This window comes from Cherax quadricarinatus, chromosome 12, assembly GCF_038502225.1.
Source record: "Cherax quadricarinatus isolate ZL_2023a chromosome 12, ASM3850222v1, whole genome shotgun sequence".
In the NCBI taxonomy this organism is placed as follows: domain Eukaryota; kingdom Metazoa; phylum Arthropoda; class Malacostraca; order Decapoda; family Parastacidae; genus Cherax; species Cherax quadricarinatus.
This window is the reverse complement of record NC_091303.1, coordinates 46,818,854-46,838,907: the sequence shown is the minus strand read 5'-3', so window position 1 is coordinate 46,838,907 and position 20,054 is coordinate 46,818,854. Positions and strand designations below refer to the sequence as shown.

The 20,054-nt window shown below is 42.5% G+C and overlaps 1 protein-coding gene across 2 annotated transcripts in view; it reads right to left on the bottom strand.

Moving 5' to 3' along the window:
• Positions 1 to 3,015: 3,015 nt before the first annotated feature.
• LOC128686551 (RNA-directed DNA polymerase from mobile element jockey) overlaps positions 3,016 to 20,054 on the bottom strand; it is a 130,542-nt gene continuing 113,503 nt past the window's right edge. For both annotated transcript variants that reach the window (XM_070084341.1, XM_070084342.1), the window contains exon 6: positions 3,016 to 3,214. In XM_070084341.1, the coding sequence (XP_069940442.1) occupies positions 3,031 to 3,214 (184 nt within the window). In that variant the 3' untranslated portion in view covers positions 3,016 to 3,030. The remainder of the gene's footprint in view (positions 3,215 to 20,054) is intronic.

Here is a 20,054-nt window from a genome sequence, read left to right as displayed (position 1 = left end):
ATTGATATGTAGAATAATAGTGTACATAGGAACAGTTATTTGTAGGTTTTCTGTAAATTTTAAATTTCAGATCATTGTTACCCTTAATAATTAAAACATCTAGAAAAAGCAATGAGTTATTTGCTTCGAACTCAACAGTAAAGTTTATAGAATGGGCTCTCTCCAGCATGCGGTCGACCGTGTTTCCAATTGGGCCACGACACATGGGTTTAAATTTTCCAGTACCAAAACTCACCAAATTACTTTCACTAGACGCTCTGTCATCTCCGATCATCCTTTGTACCTCTATGGCTCCCGTATCCCTGAACGTGATACAGTCATGTTTCTGGGCCTCCTCTTTGACCGTAGGTTATCCTGGAAACCTCACATTACCTCTCTGAAGGCAACTTGTCACAGCCGACTGAACCTTCTTTAAACCCTTGCTCATCTTTCATGGGGGGCTGATCGTCGAACTCTCCTTGACCTACATTCCACCCTCATTTTATCGAAACTTAATTATGGTGATCAGATCTATTCAGCGGCCTCTCTTGCTACTCTCTCTAGCCTTAACCCCATTCATCACCAAGGATTACGTTTATGCCTTGGTGCTTTTCGCTCTTCCCCTGTTGAGAGCCTCTATGCAGAAGCGAACGTTCCATCCTTATCTGATTGTCGTGATGCCCATTGCCTTACTATGTATGCTCTCATGATCTCCGCAACCCTTCCATTTATAGAATGGTCACTGATATTAGTAGACATTTCTTTATTTGTTCACCGCCCCTGTTTACTCCGTCCCTTCTCTCTTCGCCTACATTCGCTCTTGTCTTCTCTTCAATTACCACCTTTCTATGTTCATGTAGCATCTCACTTTTCCCTACCCCCCTGGGCAGCTCCAGCTGTTCGAGTCTGTTCTTGCTCTCTCCCTTGCTCGAAAGCCCAATTGTCTACGGTCACTTCCCGCTCTCTTTTTCTTGACCACTTCCACTCTCATTCTCATGCAATTGCAGTGTACACAGATGGCTCTAAGTCTTTTGACGGCATAGGATTCGCAGCAGTGTTTCCGGACAGCGTCGTACGAGGGCATTTACTATCTTCGGCTAGTATTTTTACTGCTGAATTGTATGCCATTCTTGCAGCACTTATCCGTATTGCATCTATGCCTGTGTCATCATTTGTGGTTGTCTCAGACTCCCTTAGTGCTTTACAGGCTATACAGAAATTTGATACACCTCACCCCTTAGTCCTCCGTATCCAACTTTGGCTACCCCGCATCTTTACCAAGCATAAAGATATTGTTTTTTGTTGGGTCCCTGGTCATGTTGACGTACAGGGTAATGAATAGACAGACACTGCTGCGCGGTCAGCAGTACATGACCTACCAGTTTCATACAGAGGTATTCCATTTATGGACTATTTTGCTGCAATAGCTACCCACCTTCACACCCGTTGGCAACAACGTTGGTCTACTCTGCTCGGTAACAAACTTCAATCTATTAAACCGAGTATAGGTTACTGGCCATCTTCTTGTCACCAGTGTCGAGGTTGAGAGACTACTGTCTCCCGTCTTCGCATTGGCCATACTCGTCTTACTCATGGATGTCTCATGGAGAGGCGCCCTGCTCCTCTCTGTGAGAATTGTCAGGTTCCATCATCAGTCAACCACATTCTGTTAGACTGCCCACTTTATCAACGAGCAAGCATAATTTACCTCTGTCATCATCTTCGCTCCACTGCTCTCTCTTTACCTTCCCTTCTCGCTGATGGACCCACCTTTCATCCGGACTCTCTCATTGACTTCTTGACAACAACTGACTTCACAAACTCTGATAACTTCAGAACTTTCTACCTCAATCTCTTGCTACCCTCTACCCCCGCACTATCCCCTGCCCTGCCATTTTCTGTAACCTACTGATCATCCCTCCCCCCTTCTGCCGCCCAATACCCTCGCTTCCTTCCCTACCCTGCAGCGCTGTATAGCCCTTGTGGCTTAGCGCTTCTTTTTGATTATAATAATAATAATATAGAATGGGCTAAGCTATTTAATTTAACAAGGAAATGGTTTATATCTACATTCTTAGGCATAAGACACGAAATATCATCAAGATATCTGAACCATTTAGCTCTATTAGGGAGGATTGTATAAGTTACTAAGAATAGGTGAAAGAGGATTTCCTATAACCATGCCAAACTTCTGAATATAAAACTTATCAAAAAATACAAATTTTGCATCAGCAATGCAAAGTTTAATAAGTTTAATAAGTTTAAGTTAAGAAACTTAATAAATCATCAACTGGAAGTTTTGTAAAAGTTCCACTTGATGATTTTCAAAAGGCTGAGAAAGTTGTTTCAAGCAAATCCATGATCGATTAGAATATAATTGAATAATGTTTCATAAAAAGCTGTTTTGAAAATAATATGAATATTTCCTTTGGTTTATATGAATTGGATTTATTTATATTTAATAAAATTTGGGAAGAATTTAATGATACATTAGACAAGTAATAAATCTAAATTCTTGGGCAGAGTATTAGGTGGGTTTCACAGAGTCGGGTGTCGTCACGCGTGTGTGAGGTGTTGCTTTGTTGTGGGATGTGATGGTGAGGTGTAGTCTTGACCCTTTGTATGCCTTTGATGTTTAGTCCATAATAGTTCCTTGATAATGTGAGAAGTCACGAAAGCACTTGGAATTTTGCTATTCTTTCACAGTGGTATATATATATATATATATATATATATATATATATATATATATATATATATATATATATATATATATATATATATATATATATATATATATATATATATATATATATATATATGCATGTATATGTAGTAACGATATAAGACACTGAAGGTCAGATACCTTATTTACAAATTACAATACCAGTTTGCTGCAGAGGAAAAATGCGGAAGTGTAAAATAAATCACGTTTAAACTATAGGTGTTTTATTCACATTTTGAGAACTGTGTGTGAATATCCGTAGTCCAAGATTCTTTATCCTTGTACCAGCTGATATAAAAAAACAAGAAACTTTTGGAACAAAGGGACTAATTTTCAAATGGAAATTGAGCCTCTGCAACAAGGGTTATGTAAACCAATGGAAGGAAGATTGTTGTTGATCTGTTAAAGTACAATAACTGGTTATTAGACTCACCACAGTTGATCATGTCCTGGTCAGAGATAGATCCCTCACCAAACAATCTTGCACCATTTTCGTTGACGCAATAACACCTGCCAAGGAAACATTACTGTCAGCTTATTATAATCTACCATAACACTGTATAGCTCAATTTTCATTGGGTTGTGGACGAATATATTATATTTTTTTAACTATAAATATTTAAGAAGAGGGTATGTATTTCTATATTTTTATGTTATAATAAAATTAGAGAAAGTTTCAAGTTGGCTTCTCCAACGAGTAACTAATTTATTTTGCTTCGTCTGTGATGAATCAAAACATTTACATTTTATTCTCTAAATAATTACCTGGAGTTTACCTGGAGAGAGTTCCGGGGGTCAACGCCCCCGCGGCCCGGTCTGTGACCAGGCCTCCTGGTGGATCAGAGCCTGATCAACCAGGCTGTTGCTGCTGGCTGCACGCAAACCAACGTACGAGCCACAGCCCGGCTGGTCATACATATTACCCATAAACATGTGTAGGACCTTGTTATCAAAATTTTCTTAGGTTCTTGACACTAGATAAGCGAAGTTTAATGTGGAAACTTAATAATTATATCTCTTTAAATATCTAAAACTTCTCTAAAGTCACTGCACTGAACAATGGACCCAGACAGTTGATACAGCAGCTATTTTCTATAATTACATCTAAATGATAATTGTTCTAATGAGGTATTCCATGATAAGGTTAAACCTGTAATGGTTGTCAATGTTTCCCATCTTTCCTTCCTCCAGTGTTTTCGTCCATAATATGAGAACACTTGGTCATAGAATCTCAAAACTCCAGCCCGTCGCGTTAGCCACTAGACCAGCTAGCCACAATAAGAATCTTATTGTGGCTAGCTGGTCTAGTGGCTAACGCGACGGGCTGGAGTTTTGAGACTCTATGACCGCGGGTTCAATCCCGGCCGGGGATATGAGAACACTTCCTCTGGTCTGCTTCAAGCTTCCAGAGTTGATGCATCGTTCCAAGAGGAAGGTCTGGCTTTTATAACATTATGAAGCAACACTATCAGTTGCCGGGTGATACTGAGAATGCCTCTTCTGACCACCTTCAAACTTTCAGAGTTCGTGTATTTTACTTAATTTAACTCGCGGCTCGTGGCCTGGTAGGCAAAGCTCTCGCTTCACACACTGAGGTGTCCGGGTTCGATTCCCGGCAAGGGTGAAAACATTGGACGTGTTTCCTTACACCGGCTGTCTATGTTCACCATTAGTAAAATGGGTAAATGGGTGTAGTTCGACTGGTGTGGGTCGCATCCTGGGACAAAACTGACCTAATTTTCCAGAAATGCTCTGCATAACAAACGGCTTTCTATATAGCAGTATGTCATTGATGTCAGCTATGGTTTACCTGGAGTTTACCTGTAGAGAGTTCCGGGGGTCAACGCCCCCGCGGCCCGGTCTGTGACCAGGCCTCCTGGTGGATCAGAGCCTGATCAACCAGGCTGTTACTGCTGGCTGCACGCAAACCAACGTACGAGCCACAGCCCGGCTGGTCAGGAACCGACTTTAGGTGCTTGTCCAGTGCCAGCTTGAAGACTGCCAGGGGTCTGTTGGTAATCCCCCTTATGTATGCTGGGAGGCAACTGAACAGTCTCGGGCCCCTGACACTTATTGTATGGTCTCTTAACGTGCTAGTGACACACCTGCTTTTCATTGGGGGGATGTTGCATCGTCTGCCAAGTCTTTTGCTTTCGTCTGTATACCTGGTCTGTATACCTTGTACATGTACTGGTAGTAAATAAAGACATTATTATTATTATTATTATTATTATTATTATTATTATTATTATTATTATTAAAATTGTTGTTTGACTGCGTAGGTGACAGTTTTATTTTTAAATTTGTGTGAGACTTGTTTTTCTGTGTAATAACCTTGGTGCGCCTCATGGTTAAAAAATTTTAAACGCTGCGGCATCTAACCAAGAGATAGTTTCAGTACAGTTTACTAGCAATATAATAAAATGGGAAATTGGTGGTTTCCATGCAATAGCAGTAGAATGCGTCTTCAGATCAGCTTCAAACTTCCTGCGATGGTGTGTCTTAAATAAAGAATCCCAATGGAAATAAATCATTCTGTCTAACTTTCTTGGGTCATCCCAGGTTCTCTACACATATGCTGCTATGTATGATAATCTATGTAACTGTATTTGTGTATACCTGAATAAACTTATTAACTTACTTAGGAAAGGAAAGTCTGCACTTTTACTGGCTAAGTCCTATTTACCACTTTATCATATAAACTGGAATATTGATTTCCGCGCAAAAATTGGAAAATACCTATTTCTATCCATTCCAATAATTTGTAGTATCCAATTTATTTTTCTGGAGCAATAAGAAAATTGGGTATGATACCGAAAGTCTACTCCTAAAATCTGCGGCATTTATTTTTATTATACATTTCCCTTAAGCCGTTTAGGAGGTAATTTTTATCTAAAAAATCCAACAAATTTATGAAAATTAGACTTATTCAGACATTTAATAAAATATTGCAATGCTCTAACATTTCCTCTGTCATAGCAGAGTAACTAACGTGTTTCACAGTAACTTGGTTTTGATTATAAAGCAGAGATGCCACATTCTCATTTTCCCTTTTCCTTGAAAACCAGTCCTCATGGTTCTCAGACGTCCACTAGTGTGTAAAACCAGTCCTCATGGTTCTCAGACGTCCACTAGTGTGTAAAACCAGTCCTCATGGTTCTCAGTCGTCCACTAGTGTGTAAAACCAGTCCTCATGGTTCTCAGACGTCCACTAGTGTGTAAAACCAGTCCTCATGGTTCTCAGTCGTCCACTAGTGTGTAAAACCAGTCCTCATGGTAAAACCAGTCCTCATGGTAAAACCAGTCCTCATGGTTCTCAGTCGTCCACTAGTGTGTAAAACCAGTCCTCATGGTTCTCAGTCGTCCACTAGTGTGTAAAACCAGTCCTCATGGTAAAACCAGTCCTCATGGTTCTCAGTCGTCCACTAGTATGTAAAACCAGTCCTCATGGTTCTCACTCGTCCACTAGTATGTACAACCAGTCCTCATGGTTCTCAGTCGTCCACTAGTATGTAAAACCAGTCCTCATGGTTCTCAGTCGTCCACTAGTATGTAAAACCAGTCCTCATGGTTCTCAGTCGTCCACTAGTGTGTAAAACCAGTCCTCATGGTTCTCAGTCGTCCACTAGTATGTAAAACCAGTCCTCATGGTTCTCAGTCGTCCACTAGTGTGTAAAACCAGTCCTCATGGTTCTCAGTAGTCCACTAGTGTGTAAAACCAGTCCTCATGGTTCTCAGTCGTCCACTAGTGTGTAAAACCAGTCCTCATGGTTCTCAGTTGTCCACTAGTGTGTAAAACCAGTCCTCATGGTTCTCAGTAGTCCACTAGTGTGTAAAACCAGTCCTCATGGTAAAACCAGTCCTCATGGTTCTCAGTCGTCCACTTCTTCATCTGATGACCAGAGCTTTGGTAAGATGGGTAAGGAAGAAGGATGGGTAAGGATGGAAATATTGGAAAATGGTGGGAGGGGGGGGAGAGGTAGGATATAAAAGGTAAGTGGCCCAACCACTTTGGTGCAAATTAAAAAGTGTATGTGAATTAATAAGATATTCTTTAAGAGGTATAATACTAACCCATCAGAGTCACATAGATATAATAGGTATATAACTACATGACTCTGAATTGGTAGTAGTTATACAAGGTGCAATTTTTTTTTTTTTTTTTTTTTTTTTTTTTTTTTTTTTTTTTTTTTTTTTTTTTTTTTTTTTTTTCGCGATTGCACAACGGATATTTATACAACAAGAAAGGCAATAATTTTCTGGCCGGATTTAAGCTCGTGACAATAGCTTCTTAATGGTGGTGTCCAACAATAGTCAATAGCATAATTTTACATTAGAAAGTTATTTAAGATGTCTCCCTAATTGGGGGCGATGATTTCTCAGTATACATAGAAGGGTTCTGGTGGTATCCAATCTTCTTCGTCAGGTAAGTTACTCAAAATCATGGGTCGAGGGTAATCATCTTTATGAATAAAACGACGAACCCTCTGTGGGAGAGTCATTCTTTGAGTCCTGTGAGGCGGAGTATTGATGGTGTAATCGGTGGTATTTATCACTTGTATAGGATGTTCTCTATCTGGCATGTATAGTTCTTGCATTGTATAAAGTTGTTTCTTTTTTAGAGTGTCAATGCGTACATTTATGGCAGTAATGTCTTGTTGTGTGTGTAAATCTGCCATTTTAACTCTGTCTCTCCTCCTGGTATCGGTAATAAAGCGAAGAGCTCTATTCTGGACCCTTTGTAACCGTAGCATGTTGGTCTTTGTTGTTAATGACATTGGGACACAAGGGTATTCAAGTATAGGTCTTATTATCATTTTATACAGATGTTTTTTGACATGTTGAGGGGCTTGATTGAATCGAAAGAGTCTGCTAAGACCGGCTTTGGCTGTGTTGATCTTTTTAGTTACATGAGATGTTGAGTGGAGCAGCCTGTCTATTTCATATCCCAAGATCTTGTTAGGGTTTCTAATGGCTACAGGTGTATCTCTGATGGAGATACCCCCTTTATCTTCAATGGTTGATGCAAAACATCCTATCGTGCTAACAAGGACCTTGTCAGGATTAGTCGTAATTCTCCATTTCTTCTCCCAATTAGATGTTCGACGAAGTTCAATATTCATCTTTTCTATGACTCTCTCATACTTGTATTTTCCTGTTACTGGAGTTGATGAGACGACATGAATAACATCATCTGCAAACTGTGTCACAATTGTGTCATTAAACTCTGGTTGAGGAAGGTCATTCACATAAATGTTAAACAGAAGTGGACTGAGACAAGAACCTTGTGGGACACCAGCCGTCGGTATAAAAGGTTCTGTCGACTTGCCATGAAAGGTGGGAATGATTTTTCTTTGAGTTAAGAAATTATAAATTACTCTGAGAAAAGTCCAGTTATGGTCTGGTAGGTCAATGAGTTTGTATATAAGGCCATCATGCCATAAGCTATCAAAAGCTTTATGAACATCTCTGGTGGCAATTAAGGCAAGATTGCCCTGCTGTTTTAGACTTGCTACAGTGTCAAAAATAACATTTATTGCATGATTGGTACCTCTATGTGTTCTAAAGCCAAATTGTTTTTCAGTAAACAAGTGATTAAACTCCATATAGTAATTCAATCTGTTGGAAATGACTTTCTCAAGAACTTTTCCAGTGACTTCAAGTAAAGATATAGGTCTATAGTTCCCAGGTTGGTGGATGTCTTTATTGGGCTTAGCAAGAAAGATCATTCTAGCAGTCTTAAAAACAACTGGAAAATGTCCTGAGGCCAAGATGGCATTAAAGATATTTACCAAGGACTGTTTGCAATTTCTAGGTAGGTACTTTATTTGTTTCATTGTTATTCCAGAGAGGCCAGGGGCTCTATTTCTCATTCTTCCAATAACCTGACTTATCTCTAGTAATGTAATAGGTCTAGTAAGCGGGTGGGTATCTTCAAGAGTTGAAGTATCGATGGTAGGTAGTGGTTGTAGATCATCCAAGTTCTCATCTCTCCATTCATTTACTAACTGATAATGATTATTATTAAATTGACGACTGTTATTGTGAGAGAGAATTTTCTCCCATACATCACCCATCAAATTAGCCTGGTCCTGTGGATCGTCAAGTTTAATTTCAACATCTTCATCATCCTCATCAGTGAAGGTATGAACTAGGTAGTTAGGAGCCTTGTGCTTTGCCCCTAAAAGTTGTCGGATCTTACTCCAAAATTTTGCTGGTTCACGTTTATATTGATTAGCTTGAAGAACTAGAAATTTCCATATGTCTCGTTTGTGTTGACTAATCATGTTAATTAATTCGTGCCTTAATCGGTGCAGTGTAGCTGCTGGTGGTTGTCGCGTTTGAAGATGCCTTCGACATTCTGCTTGATAATTTCTTAAAGTGTCTCTAATTTCTCTAGTAGGTTTATATTGTTGGTATATCTTTGTGGAAGCTAATTGGCAAGTTGCATTGGTAGCTTCAATTATTTGATTGTGCAGGGACCTGATTGCATCATCAATTGCACTGGAAGGTAGATTTTCCAAAGACACAATTTCATCTTCACCCAGATATGCCCTGAAGGGGTCAAATCCTAGGGTGTTAAGATTGGGTTTAGGAGTTACAGGTATTCTAAATGGAGAAGTTTGTAGTTGTATTATAACAGGGATATGGTCAGATCCTACATTTCCACCAGGAGATATACGACAGTGAAAGATGTCACAGTCTCTGTTTGTCAGTACTATATCTGGTGTTCCCGGATGAGGTCCAATGTACGATTTGAAGAATGGGCCTTGAAATGACAAGTTTCTAGCTGTCATGATATTAAAGAGTTGTTTTCCTTTTAAGTCACCCAGTGGAATACCAGCTCCACAGTTGAACAGGGCAGGGTGATGAGCATTAAAATCTCCAGCTAGAATTGTTGGAATATTTCTGCTTAATATCCTATGTAGAGGAATTGACTCTATATATTGTTGTCTCGGGGGAAAATATCCAGTTCCTATCACTAGTTGTCCATGCGACGTTGTTAGTTCTATTGCAAGAATGTTATCTTCATCCACATGAATATTTTTAAATGTATATCCTAATTTAACCAAGATGGCTACACCACTAAAGGGTCCTTTCGATTTCTCCACAGTACAGTATCCACGTAATTTAATATGTTGATCAACTCTTGCAGCTGTCTCGTTCAAAAGTATAACATCGGGATTGTAGTTATGTAGTTCAACCTCAAGAAGGTAACGGTTATTAAAGAAATGTTGAACATTAAGTTGGAAAATTGTAATCCCCATTATTGCTTATTCTTCGCTCGTACACTGCGTTCTGAACGCCTGCAAGTAATGTTATGTGTTGTATCTACACTATCCCTGCTGGACTCGTCAAGGGGAAGAGGGAACTTTTGCGTGGATGCTTGTGTATTAAAAATGCCATCATCTTCACTAGAGGCAGTAATATTAACAGACTCATTAGAATCATTAGAGTCGTTAGAGTCATCATCATAAAACTGAGGTATGCTATTCTCAGTTTCAGGAAGCAGAGGCTCGTGAGAGTTAATGGGAGACTGTGTAGGCTCCAAGGGAATATTAGATAGGCAAGGTGAGTTACCTTGGGAAAGTTCCTGTTCAACAGGATCAGCTACAATAGCGGGAGAGTAGGCACCACTTTCTGGGGCATTGTTATGTTCAGGTGTTGACTTATCGGGTTGAGAGGAGTTGTCAACCTGGGTTTGCGAGGAGGGCGATCCCTGGACCAGGGATGACTTAGGCTTATTTTTAGATGTAGAGTATGGTACATACTTCTTGTTATGAGAAGGCTGGGTCATAATGGCCTTCACATTTTCAGGGATAATGATGGGAGTGATCCCATTAGCCATTAAGAGATCATTCAAAACACGAGAGCAGAGTTGAATATCACCACCAGCTGTGTCTTTGGCCACCAAGTACATTAGTTGTGCTCTCGTTATATCCCCATCTGTGGATACCTGAGACACATGAGATGCGACTGAACCTTGTTGTTGTGTCTGTTGTAAGTGAGGGTTAGATTGGGGCGCTCCAAGAGGGGCAGAATTCCAAACATTGGAACCATTGGTAGAGACCTGAGGAGTCCCACTTGATCCAGGCAGAGCTGGGAAGGAAGCTTGGGACATGGTTGGCGGTGCCTGAGGAGTGGTCTTCTTAGAAGTGGATAGTTTCTTGGCGTCAAGAATTTTCTGCATTTCCTTTTTTCTTTCAGGACAAATAGCAGAAACAGCATGATGTTTTCCATTACAGAGGACACATTTAGGTGTATTTTTATTGGTACAATCACGATACGAATGTTGGTCAGAGCAAATGCTACAAATTTGCCCTTGTGTACTGCATTTGTTGTTGTTATGACCAAAGGCATAACACTTGAAACATTGTGTCACACTGACAAAGCGTTCCATAGAAATTTGGTCAGATGTACATCTGGTACTGAAACATTTGAAGCCATTTTGACACACAAGTTTGGCCTCCTCAGGTGTCTCGAGTATTAATTTTAAAGTTACCTTATTGTTGTTGGTATTCGAGAATTTATGTGCTTCTACAGCCCTAAGGTCAGAATTCTCGGTATTAATGTTATCAACAATTTCATTAGCAGTGCTTTGTTTAATAAAACTGTTGATTCTGGCCACAAACACAGTCCTCTGAGCTTGATAGCTGTCAGGTGCAACTGGGATAACACCAGAAGTCTTCAGTTTATCCAAGACATCATGCTTTAGTAGTTGAAGTAACTCTTCTTCTGAAGAGAGGAGAAGTACTGCTCCAACGTGGGTTTTAAAAACATCCACTGGAGCAACAGTTGAGTTCGAGCAAATACAATTGAGAATGTCTTTCATGGACATTTGATTTCCATTGATACGTAATCTTACACGAATCCTCGCCATGATACCTGGGAAGGTGCATCTGGCAGAGGAGTTGCTTAACAAAAAGGTATCTTTCCTTAATGTTAGCCTAACATCCTATTTCAGCTGACTTATGAAGGTCAGCCCCTAAGATAGCCTACCCTCGAGTAGTGGGGGGAAAGGGCCCAAGGCAAAGATCGGCTGGATTTTAAAAAACCACACGGACTACCAGATGGTCAAAATGCCTTGTGTTAACTCGCCAAAGCGAAGTTGCCGAAAAAGAAGATAGGACAGTCAGAAGGATAGCAATGTATGTAGTGTGTTAAGTGTGTGGGCCAGTGTTGTTGTATGGGTGAGGGGAGGATGGGGAAGGATGGGGGGATGGGGATGAGAGGGGTGAACAAGCAAGCAAGTCACAGCCTTACCCTCTTGATGGGATGGGGCTCGAAGTGACTGCAAGCAAGTCTCCTCTCAGCTCTGGTGAAGAACTACTCAGGATAACCCAAGTAAATTCTCGAGCAACAGTGTTCAGAGTTGCTCAGCTGAAGAGCGGGAACGACGACGTCTTCTCTCCACGGTGGCTGGGCTGCAACTCGTCGTCCACTAGTGTGTAAAACCAGTCCTCATGGTTCTCAGTCGTCCACTAGTGTGTAAAACCAGTCCTCATGGTAAAATCAGTCCTCATGGTTCTCAGTCGTCCACTAGTATGTAAAACCAGTCCTCATGGTTCTCAGTCGTCCACTAGTATGTACAACCAGTCCTCATGGTTCTCAGTCGTCCACTAGTATGTAAAACCAGTCCTCATGGTTCTCAGTCGTCCACTAGTATGTACAACCAGTCCTCATGGTTCTCAGTCGTCCACTAGTATGTAAAACCAGTCCTCATGGTTCTCAGTCGTCCACTAGTATGTACAACCAGTCCTCATGGTTCTCAGTCGTCCACTAGTATGTACAAACAGTCCTCATGGTTCTCAGTCGTCCACTAGTATGTAAAACCAGTCCTCATGGTTCTCAGTAGTCCACTAGTGTGTAAAACCAGTCCTCATGGTAAAACCAGTCCTCATGGTTCTCAGTCGTCCACTAGTGTGTAAAACCAGTCCTCATGGTTCTCAGTCGTCCACTAGTGTGTAAAACCAGTCCTCATGGTAAAACCAGTCCTCATGGCTCTCAGTCGTCCACTAGTATGTAAAACCAGTCCTCATGGTTCTCAGTCGTCCACTAGTATGTACAACCAGTCCTCATGGTTCTCAGTCGTCCACGAGTATGTAAAACCAGTCCTCATGGTTCTCAGTCGTCCACTAGTATGTAAAACCAGTCCTCATGGTTCTCAGTCGTCCACTAGTATGTACAACCAGTCCTCATGGTTCTCAGTCGTCCACTAATATGTACAACCAGTCCTCATGGTTCTCAGTCGTCCACTAGTATGTAAAACCAGTCCTCATGGTTCCCAGTCGTCCACTAGTATGTACAACCAGTCCTCATGGTTCTCAATCGTCCACTAGTATGTAAAAACCAGTCCTCATGGTTCTCAGTCGTCCACTAGTATGTACAACCAGTCCTCATGGTTCTCAGTCGTCCACTAGTATGTAAAACCAGTCCTCATGGTTCTCAGTCGTCCACTAGTATGTACAACCAGTCCTCTTGGTTCTCAGTCGTCCACTAGTGTGTAAAACCAGTCCTCATGGTAAAACCAGTCCTCATGGTTCTCAGTCGTCCACTAGTATGTAAAACCAGTCCTCATGGTTCTCAGTCGTCCACTAGTATGTACAACCAGTCCTCATGGTTCTCAGTCGTCCACTAGTATGTAAAACCAGTCCTCATGGTTCTCAGTCGTCCACTAGTATGTAAAACCAGTCCTCATGGTTCTCAGTCGTCCACTAGTATGTACAACCAGTCCTCATGGTTCTCAGTCGTCCACTAGTATGTACAACCAGTCCTCATGGTTCTCAGTCGTCCACTAGTATGTAAAACCAGTCCTCATGGTTCTCAGTCGTCCACTAGTATGTACAACCAGTCCTCATGGTACTCAGTCGTCCACTAGTATGTAAAACCAGTCCTCATGGTTCTCAGTCGTCCACTAGTATGTACAACCAGTCCTCATGGTTCTCAGTCGTCCACTAGTATGTACAACCAGTCCTCATGGTTCTCAGTAGTCCACTAGTATGTACAACTAGTCCTCATGGTTCTCAGTCGTCCACTAGTATGTACAACCAGTCCTCATGGTTCTCAGTAGTCCACTAGTGTGTAAAACCAGTCCTCATGGTAAAACCAGTCCTCATGGTTCTCAGTCGTCCACTAGTGTGTAAAACCAGTCCTCATGGTTCTCAGTCGTCCACTAGTGTGTAAAACCAGTCCTCATGGTAAAACCAGTCCTCATGGTTCTCAGTCGTCCACTAGTATGTAAAACCAGTCCTCATGGTTCTCAGTCGTCCACTAGTATGTACAACCAGTCCTCATGGTACTCAGTCGTCCACTAGTATGTAAAACCAGTCCTCATGGTTCTCAGTCGTCCACTAGTATGTAAAACCAGTCCTCATGGTTCTCAGTCGTCCACTAGTATGTACAACCAGTCCTCATGGTTCTCAGTCGTCCACTAGTATGTACAACCAGTCCTCATGGTTCTCAGTCGTCCACTAGTATGTAAAACCAGTCCTCATGGTTCTCAGTCGTCCACTAGTATGTACAACCAGTCCTCATGGTTCTCAGTCGTCCACTAGTATGTAAAACCAGTCCTCATGGTTCTCAGTCGTCCACTAGTATGTACAACCAGTCCTCATGGTTCTCAGTCGTCCACTAGTATGTAAAACCAGTCCTCATGGTTCTCAGTCGTCCACTAGCATGTACAACCAGTCCTCAAGGTTCTCAGTCGTCCACTAGTATGTACAACCAGTCCTCATGGTTCTCAGTCGTCCACTAGTATGTAAAACCAGTCCTCATGGTTCTCAGTCGTCCACTAGTATGTACAACCAGTCCTCATGGTTCTCAGTCGTCCACTAGTATGTAAAACCAGTCCTCATGGTTCTCAGTCGTCCACTAGTATGTAAAACCAGTCCTCATGGTTCTCAGTCGTCCACTAGTATGTAAAACCGGTTCTCATGGTTCTCAGTCGTCCACTAGTATGTAAAACCGGTTCTCATGGTTCTCAGTCGTCCACTAGTATGTAAAACCAGTCCTCATGGTTCTCAGTCGTCCACTAGTATGTACAACCAGTCCTCATGGTTCTCAGTCGTCCACTAGTATGTACAACCAGTCCTCATGGTTCTCAATCGTCCACTAGTATGTAAAAACCAGTCCTCATGGTTCTCAGTCGTCCACTAGTATGTACAACCAGTCCTCATGGTTCTCAGTCGTCCACTAGTATGTAAAACCAGTCCTCATGGTTCTCAGTCGTCCACTAGTATGTACAACCAGTCCTCTTGGTTCTCAGTCGTCCACTAGTGTGTAAAACCAGTCCTCATGGTAAAACCAGTCCTCATGGTTCTCAGTCGTCCACTAGTATGTAAAACCAGTCCTCATGGTTCTCAGTCGTCCACTAGTATGTACAACCAGTCCTCATGGTTCTCAGTCGTCCACTAGTATGTAAAACCAGTCCTCATGGTTCTCAGTCGTCCACTAGTATGTAAAACCAGTCCTCATGGTTCTCAGTCGTCCACTAGTATGTACAACCAGTCCTCATGGTTCTCAGTCGTCCACTAGTATGTACAACCAGTCCTCATGGTTCTCAGTCGTCCACTAGTATGTAAAACCAGTCCTCATGGTTCTCAGTCGTCCACTAGTATGTACAACCAGTCCTCATGGTTCTCAGTCGTCCACTAGTATGTAAAACCAGTCCTCATGGTTCTCAGTCGTCCACTAGTATGTACAACCAGTCCTCATGGTTCTCAGTCGTCCACTAGTATGTACAACCAGTCCTCATGGTTCTCAGTAGTCCACTAGTATGTACAACCAGTCCTCATGGTTCTCAGTCGTCCACTAGTATGTAAAACCAGTCCTCATGGTTCTCAGTAGTCCACTAGTGTGTAAAACCAGTCCTCATGGTAAAACCAGTCCTCATGGTTCTCAGTCGTCCACTAGTGTGTAAAACCAGTCCTCATGGTAAAACCAGTCCTCATGGTTCTCAGTCGTCCACTAGTATGTAAAACCAGTCCTCATGGTTCTCAGTCGTCCACTAGTATGTACAACCAGTCCTCATGGTACTCAGTCGTCCACTAGTATGTAAAACCAGTCCTCATGGTTCTCAGTCGTCCACTAGTATGTAAAACCAGTCCTCATGGTTCTCAGTCGTCCACTAGTATGTACAACCAGTCCTCATGGTTCTCAGTCGTCCACTAGTATGTACAACCAGTCCTCATGGTTCTCAGTCGTCCACTAGTATGTAAAACCAGTCCTCATGGTTCTCAGTCGTCCACTAGTATGTACAACCAGTCCTCATGGTTCTCAGTCGTCCACTAGTATGTAAAACCAGTCCTCATGGTTCTCAGTCGTCCACTAGTATGTACAACCAGTCCTCATGGTTTTCAGTCGTCCACTAGTATGTAAAACCAGTCCTCATGGTTCTCAGTCGTCCATTAGCATGTACAACCAGTCCTCATGGTTCTCAGTCGTCCACTAGTATGTACAACCAGTCCTCATGGTTCTCAGTCGTCCACTAGTATGTAAAACCAGTCCTCATGGTTCTCAGTCGTCCACTAGTATGTACAACCAGTCCTCATGGTTCTCAGTCGTCCACTAGTATGTAAAACCAGTCCTCATGGTTCTCAGTCGTCCACTAGTATGTAAAACCAGTCCTCATGGTTCTCAGTCGTCCACTAGTATGTAAAACCGGTTCTCATGGTTCTCAGTCGTCCACTAGTATGTAAAACCGGTTCTCATGGTTCTCAGTCGTCCACTAGTATGTAAAACCAGTCCTCCTGGTTCTCAGTCGTCCACTATTATGTACAACCAGTCCTCATGATTCTCAGTCGTCCACTAGTATGTACAACCAGTCCTCATGGTTCTCAGTCGTCCACTAGTATGTAAAACCAGTCCTCATGGTTCTTAGTCGTCCACTAGTATGAAAAACCAGTCCTCATGGTTCTCAGTCGTCCACTAATATGTACAACCAGTCCTCATGGTTCTCAGTCGTCCACTAGTATGTAAAACCAGTCCTCACGGTTCTCAGTCGTCCACTAGTATGTACAACCAGTCCTTATGGTTCTCAGTCGTCCACTAGTATGTAAAACCAGTCCTCATGGTTCTCAGTCGTCCACTAGTATGTAAAACCAGTCCTCATGGTTCTCAGTCGTCCACTAGTATGTACAACCAGTCCTCATGGTTCTCAGTCGTCCACTAGTATGTACAACCAGTCCTCATGGTTCTCAGTCGTCCACTAGTATGTAAAACCAGTCCTCACGGTTCTCAGTCGTCCACTAGTATGTACAACCAGTCCTTATGGTTCTCAGTCGTCCACTAGTATGTAAAACCAGTCCTCATGGTTCTCAGTCGTCCACTAGTATGTACAACCAGTCCTCATGGTTCTCAGTCGTCCACTAGTATGTACAATCAGTCCTCATGGTTCTCAGTCGTCCACTAGTATGTACAACCAGTCCTCATGGTTCTCAGTCGTCCACTAGTATGTAAAACCAGTCCTCATGGTTCTCAGTCGTCCACTAGTATGTAAAACCAGTCCTCATGGTTCTCAGTCGTCCACTAGTATGTACAACCAGTCCTCATGGTTCTCAGTCGTCCACTAGTATGTAAAACCAGTCCTCATGGTTCTCAGTCGTCCACTAGTATGTAAAACCAGTCCTCATGGTTCTCAGTCGTCCACTAGTAAGTACAACCAGTCCTCATGGTTCTCAGTCGTCCACTAGTATGTAAAACCAGTCCTCACGGTTCTCAGTCGTCCACTAGTATGTACAACCAGTCCTTATGGTTCTCAGTCGTCCACTAGTATGTAAAACCAGTCCTCATGGTTCTCAGTCGTCCACTGGTATGTACAACCAGTCCTCATGGTTCTCAGTCGTCCACTAGTATGTACAACCAGTCCTCATGGTTCTCAGTCGTCCACTAGTATGTACAACCAGTCCTCATGGTTCTCAGTCGTCCACTAGTATGTAAAACCAGTCCTCATGGTTCTCAGTCGTCCACTAGTATGTAAAACCAGTCCTCATGGTTCTCAATCGTCCACTAGTATGTACAACCAGTCCTCATGGTTCTCAGTCGTCCACTAGTATGTAAAACCAGTCCTCATGGTTCTCAGTCGTCCACTAGTATGTAAAACCAGTCCTCATGGTTCTCAGTCGTGCACTAGTATGTACAACCAGTCGTCATGGTTCTCAGTCGTCCACTAGTATGTACAACCAGTCGTCATGGTTCTCAGTCGTCCACTAGTATGTACAACCAGTCCTCATGGTTCTCAGTCGTCCACTAGTATGTACAACCAGTCGTCATGGTTCTCAGTCGTCCACTAGTATGTACAACCAGTCCTCATGGTTCTCAGTCGTCCACTAGTATGTAAAACCAGTCCTCATGGTTCTCAGTCGTCAACTAGTATGTACAACCAGTCCTCATGGTTCTCAGTCGTTCACTAATATGTAAAACCAGTCCTCATGGTTCTCAGTCGTCCACTAGTATGTACAACCAGTCCTCATGGTTCTCAGTCGTCCACTAGTATGTACAACCAGTCCTCATGGTTCTCAGTCGTCCACTAGTATGTACAACCAGTCCTCATGGTTCTCAGTCGTCCACTAGTATGTACAACCAGTCCTCATGGTTCTCAGTCGTCCACTAGTATGTAAAACCAGTCCTCATGGTTCTCAGTCGTCCACTAGTATGTACAACCAGTCCTCATGGTTCTCAGTCGTCCACTAATATGTAAAACCAGTCCTCATGGTTCTCAGTCGTCCACTAGTATGTACAACCAGTCCTCATGGTTCTCAGTCGTCCACTAATATGTAAGACCAGTCCTCATGGTTCTCAGTCGTCCACTAATATGTAAAACCAGTCCTCATGGTTCTCAGTCGTCCACTAATATGTAAAACCAGTCCTCATGGTTCTCAGTCGTCCACTAGTATGTACAACCAGTCCTCATGGTTCTCAGTCGTCCACTAATATGTAAAACCAGTCCTCATGGTTCTCAGTCGTCCACTAATATGTAAAACCAGTCCTCATGGTTCTCAGTCGTGCACTAGTATGTACAACCAGTCCTCATGGTTCTCAGTCGTCCACTAGTATGTACAACCAGTCCTCATGGTTCTCAGTCGTCCACTAGTATGTACAACCAGTCCTCATGGTTCTCAGTCGTCCACTAATATGTAAAACCAGTCCTCATGGTTCTCAGTCGTCCACTAGTATGTACACCCAGTCCTCATGGTTCTCAGTCGTCTACTAATATGTAAAACCAGTTCTCATGGTTCTCAGTCGTCCACTAGTATGTAAAACCAGTCCTCATGGTTCTCAGTCGTCCACTAGTATGTACAACCAGTCCTCATGGTTCTCAGTCGTCCACTAATATGTAAAACCAGTCCTCATGGTTCTCAGTCGTCCACTAGTATGTACAACCAGTCCTCATGGTTCTCAGTCGTCCACTAGTATGTAAAACCAGTCCTCATGGTTCTCAGCTGTCCACTAGTATGTACAACCAGTCCTCATGGTTCTCAGTCGTCCACTAGTATGTAAAACCAGTCCTCATGGTTCTCAGTCGTCCACTAGTATGTACAACCAGTTCTCATGGTTCTCAGTCGTCCACTAGTATGTAAAACCAGTCCTCATGGTTCTCAGTCGTCCACTAGTATGTACAACCAGTCCTCATGGTTCTCAGTCGTCCACTATTATGTACAACCAGTCCTCATGGTTCTCATTCGTCCACTAGTATGTAAATCCAGTCCTCATGGTTCTCAGTCGTCCACTAGTATGTACAACCAGTCCTCATGGTTCTCAGTCGTCCACTAGTATGTAAAACCAGTCCTCATGGTTCTCAGTCGTCCACTAGTATGTTAAACCAGTCCTCATGGTTCTCAGTCGTCCACTAGTATGTAAAACCAGTCCTCGTGGTTCTCAGTCGTCCACTAGTATGTAAAACCAGTCCTCATGGTTCTCAGTCGTCCACTAGTATGTAAAACCATTCCTCATGGTTCTCAGTCGTCCACTAGTATGTAAAACCATTCCTCATGGTTCTCAGTCGTCCACTAGTATGTACAACCAGTCCTCATGGTTCTCAGTCGTCCACTAGTATGTACAACCAGTCCTCATGGTTCTCAGTCGTCCACTAGTATGTAAAACCAGTCCTCATGGTTCTCAGTCGTCCACTAGTATGTACAACCAGTCCTCATGGTTCTCAGTCGTCCACTAGTATGTAAAACCATTCCTCATGGTTCTCACTCGTCCACTAGTATGTAAAACCAGTCCTCATGGTTCTCAGTCGTCCACTAGTATGTACAACCAGTCCTCATGGTTCTCAGTCGTCCACTAGTATGTAAAACCAGTCCTCATGGTTCTCAGTCGTCCACTAGTATGTACAACCAGTCCTCAT